The following is a 16,510-nucleotide window of genomic DNA, read 5'->3' as shown; positions in this document are numbered from 1 at the left end:
ACCCTCCTCTCACCTATCCACCCCCATCCTGTTAGACTATCTCTGAAATGCTTTGATGTTCCCATGCATACCTCCTACCCAACCCCACCCTTAGACTGTCAATGAAATGCTTGGATGTTTTACTTATATATACTGTCATCTACCACATTTGCTTATTTCCGATCTGATGAAGAAGGGCAACCTTCGAAAGCTAATCAAGTGCACGCTTCCCTCACACACACATGAGATATAGCACAGGCAGCAGCAGTCCAAGCCATACAGCACAGGCAGCAGCAGTGCAAGCAACCTTCCCTCACACACACACATGAGATACAACACAGGCAGAAGTCCAAGCTATACAGCACAGGCAGCAGCAGTGCAAACAACCTTCCCTCTCACACACACAGCCCACCCACAGAACAGCCAGCATCAGTGCACGCTTCCCTCACACATAACGAGGTACAGCACAGGCAGCAGCAGTCCAAGCTTCCCTCACACCCCTCCTCCGAACAGAACACATACAACACAGGCAGCAGCAGTGCAGGCATTATTCCCTCACATACACACAGCTTCACCCCAGAACTCATAGTGTAAACAAGGATTTGTCCTGCTACTCTTTGACTGACACATGCACTTGTCAGTAAGAGAACACCACTCACCTTTTCCAGTTGCACAATGCAGGGTGTGTGTACCACAATTTTGCACGCTGCACACTTCCTCCGTGACACAGATTTCTATTGACATACAGAACATATGTGCTCTGTTATTTGCATTCCAATGGAGCTATTGACAAACTCTCTGCCTGGGAACTGAACTCTGTTTTGCATCCTTGTACCCGATTTTAAAAGAGGAAAGTACAAGTGTTCTTCCCCTTCGAAAACAGGCACAGGTACTGAGCACTCAGACTTCTGCACCGGCTTTTTGTGCAGGTAAAATGTCTATAGAAGATAATGCACAAAGATTTAAAAACATTCAGGTCAACGTTCAGCCGTCACAGTCAGTATTTCTTTTTTTTTTTTTTAACGTTGGCTGCAACAGTCAAAAATATCCAGATATTCAGTGCTACTGTCCAGACAATGGCCAACACTGAATATCTGGATAAGGCATTCTGTGCCAGTGCCAATATTCAGCCTGCTCACCAGATAACTTATGACACTTTTATTTGGATAAACTATGCTGGGGCGTAGCCAGCACTTTTTTTTTTTTTTGGGGGGGGGGGGCACCCAGAGGTGGGCTAGGGGTACAAGTTAGAGGTATACATCCCCATTCCCACTCTGTTCCCATAATATTGCTACTGTCCCCTCACTAACCCCCTGGGTTGGAGCCAACCAGCAGATGGGAGGCCTCCTTAACACATGACACTGTTGCCTCTCACTCTCCCTTCATTCTTCCAAATACACTTGTGTCTTTCTTTTCACTCCTCCAACCTCACTGGTGCGCATCTTACGTGCTCTCATATCCCCCAACTTTTCAATGCCCTCACTGTTTTTTGTCTCTTCCCACCAAACCCCACCAACTAAATTGGTGTGTCCTCTCTGTCTTCTTCACCCCCCATGCTTTTCTCTCTTGCTATCTCTCCCCCAACTCCACTCCAGTGTTTTTCCCTCTCTCTACCCCATCCCCCCAGCAGTTCTTCCTTTTCCTCACCTCCGCCAGATTCCATTACACATCAAGGCCTAAATATGCAGGACCCATATATGTAAATAAGGGTACCTGGTCAAAATAGCCCCAACAGAAAAGCTCCAAACAAAAAAAGGCTCCCGACATAATAGTCCCTGACATAACAGCCACTGTCAAAACGGCCTGCCCACAACATAACCCTTGACAAGTTAGCCAGCCCCCCCCCCCCGACAAAAGGGCCCGATCAGGCAGCCCAGAATATGGGACTGCATTTTTTCCTAATAATTTTACATTGCCAAACAGGATAAGGTTGGTAAGACTATGAAAATTATGACAATATTGTTTGTTTTCTTTGTTTTAAATTAGCATGTTTATGGAAGAATAGTTTCTTTAAACAGCAGAACAGATCATGAATACCAGTTTGTAGCTATAGAATTTTATTTATATATGCTTTATGCAATTGAATGCTGGTAGGAGTCTTTATCGGTGAAGATTTCAGTTGTAGTTTATTATATTTTTTGTGCAGTTATTTTTTCTTAGGGGGCTGTTTTGTCAAGGGTTGTTTTTGTGAGAGGGGCCATTTTGTCAATGGCTATTTTGCTAGGGTGTGAAATGTCAAGGGTTATTTTGTTACAAGGCTGTTTTGTCAGGGCTATTATGACTGGGTGCCGTAACTAACACAGTAAAGCAGGCTGCCACAAGTACAAGCAGTGCTCTTCTGCTTCCAACTGGGAGGAGGAAGACAGAATTTGGGGAAGGGGGGTGGGCGGGACATGACAAGTCTGAGCTTTGCAGCCACAAGGTGGAATTCCACTCGGGTGCAGTGCTATCACTGGTCCTATCCCCAAAAACTTAGGATAGTAACAGAGTAACATAGTAGATGACGGCAGAAAAAGACCTGCACGGTCCATCCAGTCTGCCCAACAAGATAAACTCATATGTGCTACTTTTTGTGTATACCTTACCTTGATTTGTACCTGTCCTTTTCAGGGCACAGACCATATAAGTCTGCCCAGCACTATCCCCGCCTCCCAACCACCAGTCCCGCCTCCCCCCACCGGCTCTGGCACAGACCGTATAAGTCTGCCCAGCACCATCCCTGCCTCCGGCTCTGCCACCCTTATTCTCCACCCCCTTTCCCCTACCACCCAAAGGACAATCCTTGTGGTAGTAGCTTTCTCCCTCGTCCCGGTGACATTTCCTGTTCCCCCAGTTCTGAGTGGCAGCACCTCCTGCTTCCATATAACCCCCTCTGCCACTTCATCTCTTACTTGCACTTTAGCTGTACAGTTCTGCTCTCCCACATAACAGAAATCTCCCGACATGTTCGTCTCAAACCAAATGTGTTCTCCATACACAGCATTTTCCTGGAAAGCACAAAGTTAGGTGCTGTTAGTTTCCTCTCACTCTGTCAAGATACAAGAAATGTGCCAATATGATGTATTTGTGCATGTATTGAATGGCAAGCACCATTGGGGGAGGGGGACAGGAAGTCATGGAAAGGGAAGCACCACACAAAGGCAGGAGGGGCAGTGTTGCCAGAGCTGCGGGTTTCCCGCCCAATTGGGCTCCTTTCCGCGACCCGCTGCAGCTTTTTCACGCCGCGTGCGGGTTGCAGAATTTTGGGCAGCTTTTTCTTGCCCCGCCGGCAGATTTTTTTGCCCACCGCGGTTTTTTCCCATGGCCGTCGGCCGCGGGTTGGCTCAGTTTTCCCGCGGCCGCGGCCAGTGGAGGCGGGCTTAATGATGTCATCTGTATGCAAATGGCCTCATTAATATTTATTAATGATGTCATTCATATGCAAATTGACTTTGTGCGGTTTTGGACGTGAACAATTTTTTCCATCTGGCAACACTGAGGAGGGGGGAAAGAGGTACAGAAAAGCACATACTGCAGTGTAAAAAAGGCTCTCCACAGAACGTGCATCTCCCCTTTTGTCAAATGAGCAACACACAGATTCACTCTCACAAAACAAAGACCAGAAATAGGAACATGCAGACAAAAAAACACAAACTGGAAAGCCTGAGAAACTAGACTCTGTATAAAGTGCAACATCAGAGAAACAGAAATACAAATGTATTTCTTCATGTACTGTGCAAAATACAAAGATTCCCAAAGCTGATCAAGAAAATACATTTTCATTTAAAACAATGCTCAGGAAAAACTCCATTAGGCTTATGTTTTTAGTATTAAACCAATAAACACAGGTAAAACACCCTTAGTGATGAATACAACACTCTGTGCCCCTGGTTATCTTTCCCACCACCCCTGTCTTGCCTGCCTTAGGCCCACAGCTCCACCTTTGCACATTTTCTAGGCTGTAGAACATCTTATTCACTCATGGAATAAGCTCTCCCCATCCCACTCCAGGGCTGCACTGCACAGCTGCAGAGATGGAAATAAGAGAACAGAATGGGTAAGAGAAGAGACCAGAGAGTGTTAAGGGCAGGTTACAGAGAGGGTAAACAAAACCAGTGCATTTTTTCTAGCAAAAAAGGTGCTGGTACTCTAAATGCTAGGCCACCCTTCAGGAGTGGGGTGATCACTGAGGGACCCACCCCACAATAGCCACGCCCCCTGCAACCAGTCACAGAATCTATGACAAGGTAGGATTGGTGTGTAGAGCATGAACTCTTTCATTAAAACTTGGGGTCCATGGGACAATTTTAGCAGACAATGGAAAAGGTGCCGGTACTCCCCAAGTACCCCCTCAAAAAAAAGCCCTGAACAAAACAAAACAAAAAACCCCACTCTGCTCAATACTGAAAGGGATTTACAAGTTTAGAGGGCGCCACCAAGAAGGAAGTTCTGTAACTGGGCATCTCCGTTAAAGTGTCCTGAGGGAGGAGCCTATTCCATAAAGGACCCTAGACACATATTTTCCTTCATAGAATACTAGCATAGCCCGGTAATGATGCGTCATAGAGCTAGTATAAGTGCGGCAGAGCTGTGCATAACTTCCAGTATTCGGTAAATTACGCACATAAGTGGGAGCCTCGCCCATGACTCACCTATGCTCAGACCCTGCATATACCCTCCCTGCAAAGACACATTATTGAAATTAAGCTGCATCTTAGCATATATGCTAGTACTCCAAACATTTACATGTGTAAATATTAATGCATAGGTTATAGAATACTCCCCCCCCCCCCACCTAAATGTATATGTCTCTACTTGTGGATTTTCAACAGCACCGTACATAGTCATTACCAGAGTGGTAATATCTATAGGGATAGCAGTGATATTCGCATAGATATCAGATGCTGTCACCCTCTCAGTTCTATGTTCCAGATTGCTAAGGCCACCAAAAACCCGGATATGTACCTCACTGGGGAGGTGCAGCTACCATCTTCCATCAATCCTTGGCTCTAGATTTGATTGCAACCAAGCAGCTAGGCAAGGTAGACTGTCTTATTCTGATATCTATAGAACAATCATGTATAATATTTTTATGTGATTATTTACATGCTGTTTGTGAAATGGATATTGTTGCATTCGTATCCCACATTTTCCCACCTCTTTGCAGGCTCAATGTGGCATGTTGATATAAATATATTTAAACATACATATACACATAAACTTGCCCTAATCTACCACCTTCTTTCTTCTAACTCTCTGAATTTCCTGTTACACCTTCTTGAATGAGGGGGGGGGGGGGGGGGGACTTCAACTTCCATGCAGAAACCCAACAAAAGGAAGTGACGCTAGCTTCCAGTGAAAAATGGAGGATCTGGGTCTCACCTAGTTAATTAAGTTTCTTATCCACCAGGGTGATCATTCCCTTGACCTGATTTTCTATTTTCCAGCATTAACAGACCATCCATACTGTAACTGTTGACCCTATCTTCTGGTCAGTCCATTATCTATTGAGGATTACACTATTGACAATTAAAATATTCCCAGTCCTAAACCATCCTAGAGGAATATGCCTTCTATCACCAGTGACAGTATTAGGAAGCTGCTTAACCTTCTCAAAACAGTACTCCTGGAGGAATTCTGTGTGTACATTTTTTTCCAAATTTTTGTGCTGAATTCCATCGGAAGGCCTGGCCCCTCACAACCCAAACATTCTCCTCCTCAGGCTCAACCCTTCTCAGCTGTTTCTATTCCCAACATAGCTTAAATCCCTTTCTATGTTTGATCTCATTCCCTTGCAGGAGATTCAAACACCAAATTTCTCCCTCTCTCTATGCCCTCTAGTTCTTCCCCTGTCCCCGGCAAGACACCAAGACCTATATGCCGCCACTCTCAGGTCTCTCTCCCTAACTCCAAGTTTATTTAATATTTACTACCCTGCCCTATGGGAATCTTCAGGGCGGTTTACAATCTGATACAAAAAATAAAAAAAGACTGGGTACGATTAAAATTGACAAGACATGACTGAAAGGAAAAACGGGGTAGAACTACAATAATGATAGCAAAATGGGTAAGGGTATAACAAGCAGGGGAGGGGAGGGGAAGGAAAGCTCTGTGAAATCAGATTATCCCCAGTATTCTGTCCCCAAGTTTCCTCTTCTTCCCTTTGCTCCCTTTCTGTCCCCCTCCTCCACCAGTTTGCTCTATTTTCCCCCTCTCTTCCCAGGCACACCTCCCACCTTGCTCTGCTTATCTTCCCCCAGCCAATCATCCAACAGCAAGGTATTCCATGAACAAGGCCACTGAACAACCAAATGCACATGCCTGAGTACATTGCAGTTTAGAATCATATGGGACCGTCAGTGATGACTATTGGAAGACCTAAGCTTTGTAGCTGGCTCTTCTATTTGTCAAGGACATCAAATCAGGTACTGACTAACTTGCAGCCATTTCAGGTCTTAATGATCATCTCTCAGCTGTGACATAACGGCTTAACAAATACAAACAAGTTTAATCCTGTCAAATCTGAAATCGTCTGGTTAAACCAACAAGAATGAACATTTATCAACTTTACCTTACTAATCAGGAATTCCTCTCCACCTTGGGGTTCAACCTGACCATTACCTGATAAAGGAAAACCAAATCTTAGCCCTCTAAAGCGTTCTTTCATTATCTGTACCACATCTATCAACTGGGCAATTACTTCCAAAAATGTTATTAAGCTACCATCACACACCCACTGATGTCTAACCACAGAAAATTGCAAATCTCTATTCACTGGCATCTCACAATACAGTCCCAAGAGGCTTGAACCTTTACAACTACTAGTAGAAGCCAAATCCACAAATGATGTTAAGCCGGACTTGCAGGAACTACACTGCCTCCCAGTTGAGAATATGGTAAATTCAAGACACTATGCATTATCTTCAGACACTTGAACATACCGGCCCCTCAGTACCTTTCCTATTGCTGTTCACCTACACTCTCCATAAGGGAATTTCAATCCTCCCCTCTATTTTCCCCACCACTGTCAAAAGTAGATTCACTCCAAAAATATGAAGCACACCTATTTGTACACGCTAATTTCATTATTAAGAAATGTGATCCACTGCATTAAATGTCAGATGTAGTAAACAGCATGCATTAGTATGATCTGCATTAAAATTTCTCACCTTTCACAAAATCTATTAGGCCAGTGGTTCCCAAACCTGGTCCTGGAGGCACCCCAGCCAGTCAGGTTTTCAGGATATCCACAATGAATATTCATACACAATTCTTACTTAAGTTCGCTCTCAATAAATAGTTGCATATAAAACATATTAAATTTTCAACAACCGTTGCAAAATATCCCAATCTTTATTAAATTCTTTACTTTAACATATTGTTTATCAATTATTGTCTGAAATCCTCACATTCAAACACAGTAATTCATACCTAACCACATTCAACTCTATAAAATCACATAAATACTTATACAATACTATAGCACCCTGAATATTCATGAGAGAGAGAGAGAGAGATTTGCATGCACTGCCTCCACATCTCTCTCATGAATATTCAGGGTGGATATCCTGAAAACCTGACTGGCCGGGGTGCCTCCAGAACCAGGTTTGGGAACCACTGCACTAGGCTATGCTCTCTCTAGACTTCTCAGGAGAGACTCTCTTCTGCTTCCCTAATTGTCCCACTATGAGTCCCTTCCCGGAGATTCACCTCACTTCCTGGTTTGTTTCTCTCTTTTTGATACCCAAATTTCTTGCATCTTATTATGACCAATTTATTTATTATCCAAATCTCTGATCTATCAAGTGCTCAATCTTCTCACTTATCTATTGCGCCCTGTGCCTTACCCTTAACTCTATCTCATCATCTGTACATATGTATTCTCTTTTTATGTAATCTGCCTTGTGTCTTCTAGTAAAAGATGGAATATCAAATGCATACAAATATATAAATAGATACTCAGAGCTTCCTTCAATAACTTGTGGAGTTCCAAAATCTCCCTACTCTCTCTTACTACTAAATATATAATCTCCTTTTGTTAGCTGTTATTTTTACAAAACATGGGATTTAATATAACAGAATTACATGTTATCCACAAGTCCTTTCCCCCTTGGGTCTAATCCAGGAGTAAACTTTGGGCCATCTGAAGGAATTATTTCCTTGCTAACTGTAAAAAACAAAAACAAAACAAAAACAAAAAAAAACCACATCCGAAGTGCCGTGCGTGAGGAAGAATGACAACCTTATACCCTCAAATTTGTTGACACAGACTCTCTCTTCTGTCAAAGCTGATATGGTCCATAGACTAGGAGTTCTGATTCAAACTCAACTATCATCTGAACCACAGATTTCAGCACTCAACAGGCACTTCTCTTTTTATTTGTATCAACTACTTCTACTCTTAGATTTATATGCCATTTTTATCCCAAGAGCTCAAAGCAGCACAAAGTCATAAAACCGATACAATACAAAACCACTAGAAAACAACATAAAAATACAGCAAACATAAAACACAAAACAGAACTAAAAGTTATTCACCTCACCTCATTTTTATTCTTGGCAAAACCCTTTTGGGTTTTTAATTAAACCACAATTTTTATCTTGGTCTGGGATTACCAAAGAAACATTTGAAGAAGCTGGAAGTGACTCAGAACACAGAAGCGTATTTTTGGTGGGCTGAAAATTGGGCCGTATCACCTATTCTTGCTCAGCTCCCAATTTTAGTTTGTGCACAATCCAGTGTCCTAGTTTTTAAAACACTGCATGGTAAGTCAATGAATATAAGCAAGACATTTTTAAAATATACTCTCAAATACAGTTTGTACTTAGAGAAGAAAGGTCTGCATTGTGAAGGAAGGGAGCTTGGTATGTAGACGTTTTCTGTATAAAGATTGACACCTTTGCTGTTGGAGTTGGGATTATCAAACTACTTGATGACATTCAAACAGTGGCTGAAGACAAACTAATTTTAGTACTTATGTGCTTGAATTGGATTTATTTAGAGAAACCAGGCATACGCTTGAATTGTAGAGGTCAGTTATAAGTTTGGTGGGGATGGAACACAGAAGGGTCTTCATCTAAGACTGTCCATATAACCTCATTAGTTGTTTTATGCTGAACCAGCGAGACTACGGAATATGTGTTAAGATTAACAGTTTTTGCTGTTTTCTGCTTTGAGAGAATTTGATAAGATACTTATCTTATCAAATGTGCTCTACAGATAACTGAGCTCCAAACTGCTAAGTTATTTCTGGTTTCTTTTTTCTATACATTTCACTATTTGGCTGTGGTTTTCCTTTCAGATCTCTGCTATCTTTAATTTACCCATACTGCTTAGTAATTTTGAGTTTGTAGGAGGATGCTTTCAGTCCAGTCAAGGTTTACAGGCCCTGGACACTTTAAAACTCATCCTCTCTACCCCTTCACCCACCCACCCCAGGGCTAGGTTTTCTTAGTCTTCCCAATACATAGCCAATTTTCTTCATTTAGGTGACTATATCAAAATGACTATTATTCAATTCAATAGCTGTGGCAATTCACTTGGAACTTTGCCCCATCTAATTCCAAATCTCTGCTTTGAAGAAATAAATTAACTCAACTGCAGGAAGAATTAGCTGCAATAAAAAAGTCCTCCCCCAGAAGCAACCCCTACTACCACAAAGAATCCAAAAACCCAGAAACACATGAATTACTGTGGGTTTGACCTGTTACACAGAAAAACTCACTTCCCAATGGATTCCCCTGAAAAATGCCTTCTCTGCCTTGGAAAGCAGTTGCTGCAAGAATAGAAGCTAATGTCATTTAGAGAAGAGCAGCACCCAAAGTACCAGAAATCCCACAGGCAATGTCAAAAGTGCCCAAAACAGAAAGCTGCTCCTGCTAGGGGACTCCATTATTAGAGAAATCAACTTGAAATCACACTTCAGAGGACAGCAATAGGTTAACTGCCTCCCAGGATAATCAGTCAGAAACACCACATACCAAACGGTGAATGAAACCAAAGAAGAAAGGATTGTAAATCTGATGTATTATCCATCTGGGAACAAATGGCCTGGCTAGAAACAGCATCTCTGCAGTAGAGAGAAATTTACAATATTTGGGAGAGAGAGACTTAAACCTATTGAAAATACTATAGCATTTTCAGAACTTCTTCCTGTACATGGCAAGGGAGAACAGAAGCTGCACCACACAACCAGCTTTAACAGATGGCTCCAAGCATGGTGTAAAGCAAGAACATTATAGACACTAGGGCAATAGATGGAACCACATGAGACAAAACTGCAATGGACTAAATCTTTCTACGGTGGAAAAAAGGATCCTAAGTGAAAAATTCAATCAATATGCTGACAAGTGTTTAAACTAGAAAAAGGGGGTGAAAGGTGGGAGAAAGCAAGTTCAGGATATCACTCCCTAACAAAAGCATTATGATGGCGGGAAAAACAAGACAGACAACCTCAATACATTTAGTAGTAACAAAGGGGAAGAGAAGGCCACAAAAAGAAACAAAACAAAACTTTTTACAAAATTAAAAAAACTGGTGGAAAGCTATGAGCACAAATGCTCACAATCTAGGTAATAACATTCTTGATCTGGTGGAAATGGAGTAGGACATTGTGGCTGTTGCAGATATATAGTCCAATGAGTTTCATAATACTCGGCTATAATCATTTTTCCAGGACAGATAGAGATGGCCAAGAAAGGGGGAGGAGTAGCTCTCTATGTAAAACACAACATTTAAGCAGCTGAAATGCATGGGGTGTGGCGAAAAGTGGAAGCCCTATAATGGAAAAAGCAGATGACATGTTCATCCACACCATGTGGTCTACAGACCTCCGACTCAAATAGAAGAGCTGGAAAGAAATTTATCAATGCCATTGCAGAAGGTGGGAATGAAAGAAGTGATGATACTGGCTGACTTTAATCTACCAGATGTGGAATGGAATATCCCATCTGCAAATCTGGAAAGAAGTAGAAAGAGATGCCTTCCAAGGGGTTTTGCTTAGACAAATGGTGATGGAACTCATCAGGGATGAGTCAATGCTGGATTTAGTACTCACAAATAGAGAAAATGCATCTAATGTATGGGTGGGTGCACACATAGGTGGCAGTGATCACTACCTGGTGGTGATTTGTTATGAAAGCTAAGGTGGAATCTAGTCACACAAAGCTCAAACTTCTGGATTTCAAACTTGCTGACTTGGTAAACTGGGGAAGTACCTGAAGGAGGAGCTGGTGGGGTTGGAGGAAAAAGGCAAGTGGAAAAAGCTATAAAAAAAAAGATACTGATCTTTATGTAACAAAAGTAAATAAAAGCAAGAGGAAAAGGAAACCAATATGGTTCACCAAAGAAATGGCCGACAAAAATCAAGGTAAAAATGGTAGTGTTCGCAAAATACAGAAAATCACTAAAGGAGGAACACAAATAAGAATATCGCACAAAGCTGAAAGAGTCAAAGAAATAAAATGAGGATGGTAAAAGCACGGACGGAAGTAAACCTGGCTAAAGATATGAAGTAAGGATCTGTACTGGGACCAGTGCTTTTTAACAAATTTATAAATGATATGGAAATGGGAACGAAGTGTGAGGTCAGCAGATTTGCAGATGACACAAAATTATTCAAAATTGAGAAATGCAAACCACATGAAATTGAAGGAGAACCTTGGAAGGCTGGAAGATTGGGTATCCAAATGGCAGATGAAATTTAAATGTGGACATGTGCAAAGTGATGCACATTGGGAAGAATAAACTAAATTATAGCTACATAATGATAAGGTCCACACTAGGAGTCACACTGAGAAAAGGATTTAGGTGTTGTTGTGGACAATATGTTAATTTGCTGTTTGGTGTATGCAGTGGCCAAAACAGCAAACAGTGTTAGGAATTATTAGGAAAGAATAAAGAATATCATAATGCCTCTATATCATATCATAGTGCAATCATATCTTGAGTACTGTATAAAATTCTGTGTGCCACATCTCAAAAATATATATATATAGTGGAACTGGAAAAGGTACAGAGAATGGCGACCAAAATAATTAAGGGGATGGAAGGCCTCTCATATGAGGAAAGGCTAGAGGAAAGGGCTCTTCAGCTTGGAGAAAAGACGGTTGAGGGGAGATAGGCTAGAGGTCTATAAAATCCTGAACGGAGTGGAATGGTTAAACACAAATCGACTGTTTACTCTTTCAAGATGTTCCAAGACTAGAACACGCTCTGTGAAGTTACAAAGAGGGGCATAATCGAACGCGAATCTCCATGGGCATCTATGTCCGAAAACGGGTACGTGAAGAGGCGGGACAGACCGTATTTTCGAAAAAATGGACGTTTTTGAGCTGGGCGTTTGTTTTTTTTAGCGATAATGGAAACTAAAAACGCCCAGCTCAAAAATGTCCTAATCCGAGCCATTTGGTTGTGGGAGGGGCCACGATTCGTAGTACACTCGCCCCCCTGACATGCCAGGACACCAACTGGGCACCCTAGAGGTCAGTGCGGTGGACTTCAGACAACGCTCCCACATGCATAGCTCCCTTACCACGGGTGCTGAGCACCCAACCCCCTCCCCCCAAAACCCACTACCCACAAATGTACAACACTACCATAGCTCTTAGGGGTGAAGGGGGCACCTACATGTGGGTACAGTGGGTTTTGGAGACCTCCCATTTACCAGCACAAGTGTTACAGGTGGGGGGGGGATGGGCCTGGGTCCGCCTGGCTGAAGTGCACTGCGGTACCCACTAAAAGTGCTCCAGGGACCTGCATACACGCAGGCCTCTAGGACTTGTTGCTGCTAAATAACATTGGCACACTAGTTGACACCTGAAGACTAATCTCTCCGAAAATGTCCTTTATTGGAATAAGCACGCTTACTCACAGTTAAGTGCAGATCAGAGGTTGTGCCCCACTGGCAACGAGTCTCCCTGGTACTGAGATGAGCAGTAGGTCAGAGCTGGCAGAATGGTGTACAATGCCCTCTTTCAGCCACATTCAAGGTAAGAACTAAGTTCTGTAATGTGGCTAACACGTGAAAGGGATCTAAAACTGGCTTACAAAAATGGCCACTACCTCATGGACTACCGGAAACAAAACAGGGCACACTCTGACCCAGTAAGCAGGGGGAAAAGCACCATGGGAGTAGAGCCTACCAATTACCAACATCATGAGCATTTGCCACAAGCTAGTGGAATCACGAAGCCCAATACCCTACACCCACCACAATGCATTGCTGATGTGACTCTGCAGTGCGCATAACAGAAAAGGTGTCACACTCACCCGAGAGCCACATCAGAACCAGGGAAAGGCTGTCACAGGATAGAACACATTCTGCTGTCATAGAGGTGGGTACGGCATTTGAGGCTGGAAAAAAAGTTATTAAAGTGGGGGTTTTTTTTGTGGGAGGGGGTTAGTGACCACTGGGGGAGTCCGGGGAGGTCATCCCCCAGTCCCTCCGGTGGTCATCTGGGCAGTTGGGGCACTTTTTTGGGACTTGTTCGTGAAAAAAAGGGTAAAAAAAAAAGTGACCCAAAATCGCAGTAAAAACGCCTTTTTTTCGATTATCAGCTAAAGACGCCCATCTCTCCTCGGCCGATAACCACGCCCCAGTTCCGCCTTCACCACGCTTCCGACACGCCCCCGTCAACTTTACTCGTTTCCACGATGGATTGCAATTGGAAACGCCCAAAATCGGCTTTCGATTATACCGATTTGGGCGCCCACGGGAGAAAGACGCCCATCTCCCGATTTGGGTCGCAATATAGGCGTTTTTCTCTTTCGATTATAAGCAGGATAGTGACACATTTAAAATAAAGAGGAGAAAATATTATTTTACTCAGTAAATAGTTAAGCTCTGGAACTCATTTCAGGAGCAAGTGGTAAAAGCAGCTAATGTAGCTAAGTTTAAAAAACACACTTTGGACAGATTCCTGGAGGAAAAGTCCATAAACCATTATTAACGTAGACCTGGGGAAAGCCACTTATCCCTGAAGTTAAGTAGCATGGAATCTTGCCACTTTTTGGGACTCTGCTGGGTACTTGTAACCTGGACTACTGCTGGAAACAGGATACTGGGCTAGATGGACCCTTGGTCTGACCTAGGAGGGCAACTCTTATGTTCTTATGTAAGGTGACAAGACAATTTTCAGGTATATTGAGGAAAGGAGGAAGACCAGAGGTGGAATTTTACAACTCAAATCTGCTGAGGGCTAATGAAGGAAAATGAGGTAAAAGCGAAAATGCTCAATAAATATTTCTGTTTAGTGTTCACAGAACAAAAATCTGGAGAAGGTCCGCAGATGTCTGACAAAGGTAACATATGGGGATGGTGAAGACAGCACACTGTTCACAGAAGATAGAGCTTAAGAACAGCTTGCAAAACTGAAAATGGACAAAGCCATGGGACCTGATGAGATATATCCCAGGATACTGAGGGAGCTCAAACAGGTATTAGTGAGTCCTCTAAAGGATGTGTTTAATATATCTTTGGAAATAAGGGCTGTTCTAAGGTCTTAGAGAAAGGCTGATGTGGTCCTTCACAAAAGTGGAACAGAAAAGACAGGCCATTAAGTCTAACCTTGGTGGTGAGAAAGATAATGGAGATGCTACTGAAGGAAAGGATAATGAACTTTCTAAGTACATAAATGTTGCCATACTGGGACAGACCGAAGGACCATCAAGCCCAGCATCAGTTTCCAACAGTGGCCAATCCAGGTTACAAGTACCTGGCAAGATCCCAAAACAATTCAATACATTTTACGCTGCTTATCCTAGAAATAAGCAGTGGATTTTCCCCAAGTACATTTTAATAATGGTTTATGGATCTTTTCTTTTAGGAAGCTATCCAAACCTATTTTAAACCCTGCTAAGCTAACAGCTTTTACCACATTCTCTGGCAACAAATTCCAGAGTTTAATCACACGTTGAGTGAAGAAATATTTTCTTCGATTTGTTTTAAATTTACTACTTTGTAGCTTCATTGTATGCCTCCCTAGTCCTAGTATTTTTGGAAAAAGTAAACAAACCACTCACATCTACCCCTTACACTCCATTCATTTTACAATCCAATGGGATACAAGATCCAAGGCAACATGACTTTACCAAAGGTAGATCATGCCAAACAAATCTGACTGACCTCTTTGATAGAGTGAAAAAAGTATTAGATCAAGGACATATGCTGGATGTACTTACAAAGCTTTTGATACTGTTCCTTATAGGAGGCTCATGAATAACTTGAGTAGCTTAAGCATAGGAACAGTAAACCAATCAGAAATCGGTTGACTGACAGGAAACAGAGGGTGGTGGTAAATGGAATTCACTTGGAAGAAAAAAAGTTTTATTTATTTATTTATTAAGATGAATTTACTGTCTTTTTGAAGGAATTCACTTAAGGCGGTATACAGTTAGAATAAATCAAACATGAGCAATAGACAATTACAGCAGTAAAATATTCAAATAACAATACAAAGTATAGCAGAGTATACTACTTACAATGTCAACACAATAAGTAATAGAACATTTTAATTGACAGTGTTGGGTATAAGCAAAGATGGAACATATAGATAGGTAAGAAAGTAAGAGGAGTTAGAAAATAAGGTGACTAAATCAAAGAAAGTTGTACACTGAGGTCATAAAGATGGTTAACATATAGATAGGTAAGGGTAAGATGAGTTAGAAAATCAGGTGACTAATTTAAAGAAAGGTGCACATGAGGTCAGAGAGATGGTTAAATATTATCCTAGCTAGAGTAGGAGTGGATAAACATATCCTGCTGCAGTATGTGCAGCCCGTGTCACTCCTTGTGTGTGTGAGTGAGACTAACAAGTTAGTTTCTTCCATTAAAGGCCTGGTTGAAGAGCCAAGCTTTCACCTGCTTCCTGAAGTAGAGACAGTCTTATGTTAAGCGGAGCCTTTCAGGTAGTACATTACAGAGTGTGGGGGCTACTCCAGGGAAGGCTCGCTTGTGGGTATCACAAAAGAGTAGTGGAGTGCCTCAGGGATCAATACTAGTCCAGTTCTGTTCAATACTTTTTGTGATGATATTGCCAAAGATTTAGAAAGAAAAGTATGTCTTTTTGTGGATGACACGAAGACTGGCAATAGAATGGACACCTTGGAAAGTATGGAAGACATGAGACATGATATACAGAAATTATAAGCATGGACAAACACCTGGCACTTAAAGCTTTAATGTGAAGAAATGTAGAGTGATGCATTTAGGGTGCAGAAACTCAAAAGAGCTGTATGCGATAGAAGATGAAAGGCCGATGTGCATGGACCAGGAAAGAGACCATGGGCTGACAGTATCTGAGGATTTCATGGTTGCAACAATGTGATATGATACAGACATTTAAATACTTGAAAGATATAAATGAACAATTCAAAGCAGACCTCATGAACCATGTAAACTATAGACTCCAAAATGGGCTCTTTCCCACAGATAAAGGAAACATCCTACTTACTCCGCTACCGAAAGACGCAAAGAAAAGCACAAAGACCTAACAAACTATTGCCCAGTAGCATCTATTCCACTTATAACCAAATTCATGGAAGGCATAGCAC

At 42.1% G+C, this 16,510-nt stretch overlaps 1 protein-coding gene across 1 annotated transcript in view; it reads right to left on the bottom strand.

Annotated features, from left to right (window-relative positions):
- Positions 1-16,510, bottom strand: part of DGKZ (diacylglycerol kinase zeta) — a 226,978-nt gene that overhangs the window by 98,947 nt on the left and 111,521 nt on the right. The window contains 2 exon segments of the mRNA XM_030200852.1: positions 639-713; positions 2,871-2,966. Coding sequence (XP_030056712.1) covers positions 639-713; positions 2,871-2,966 — 171 coding nt within the window.

The sequence above is a fragment of the Microcaecilia unicolor genome, chromosome 4 (assembly GCF_901765095.1).
Source record: "Microcaecilia unicolor chromosome 4, aMicUni1.1, whole genome shotgun sequence".
In the NCBI taxonomy this organism is placed as follows: Eukaryota; Metazoa; Chordata; class Amphibia; order Gymnophiona; family Siphonopidae; genus Microcaecilia; species Microcaecilia unicolor.
Note: the sequence above shows the minus strand (reverse complement) of the source record. Positions and strands in the feature narration are given on the sequence as shown.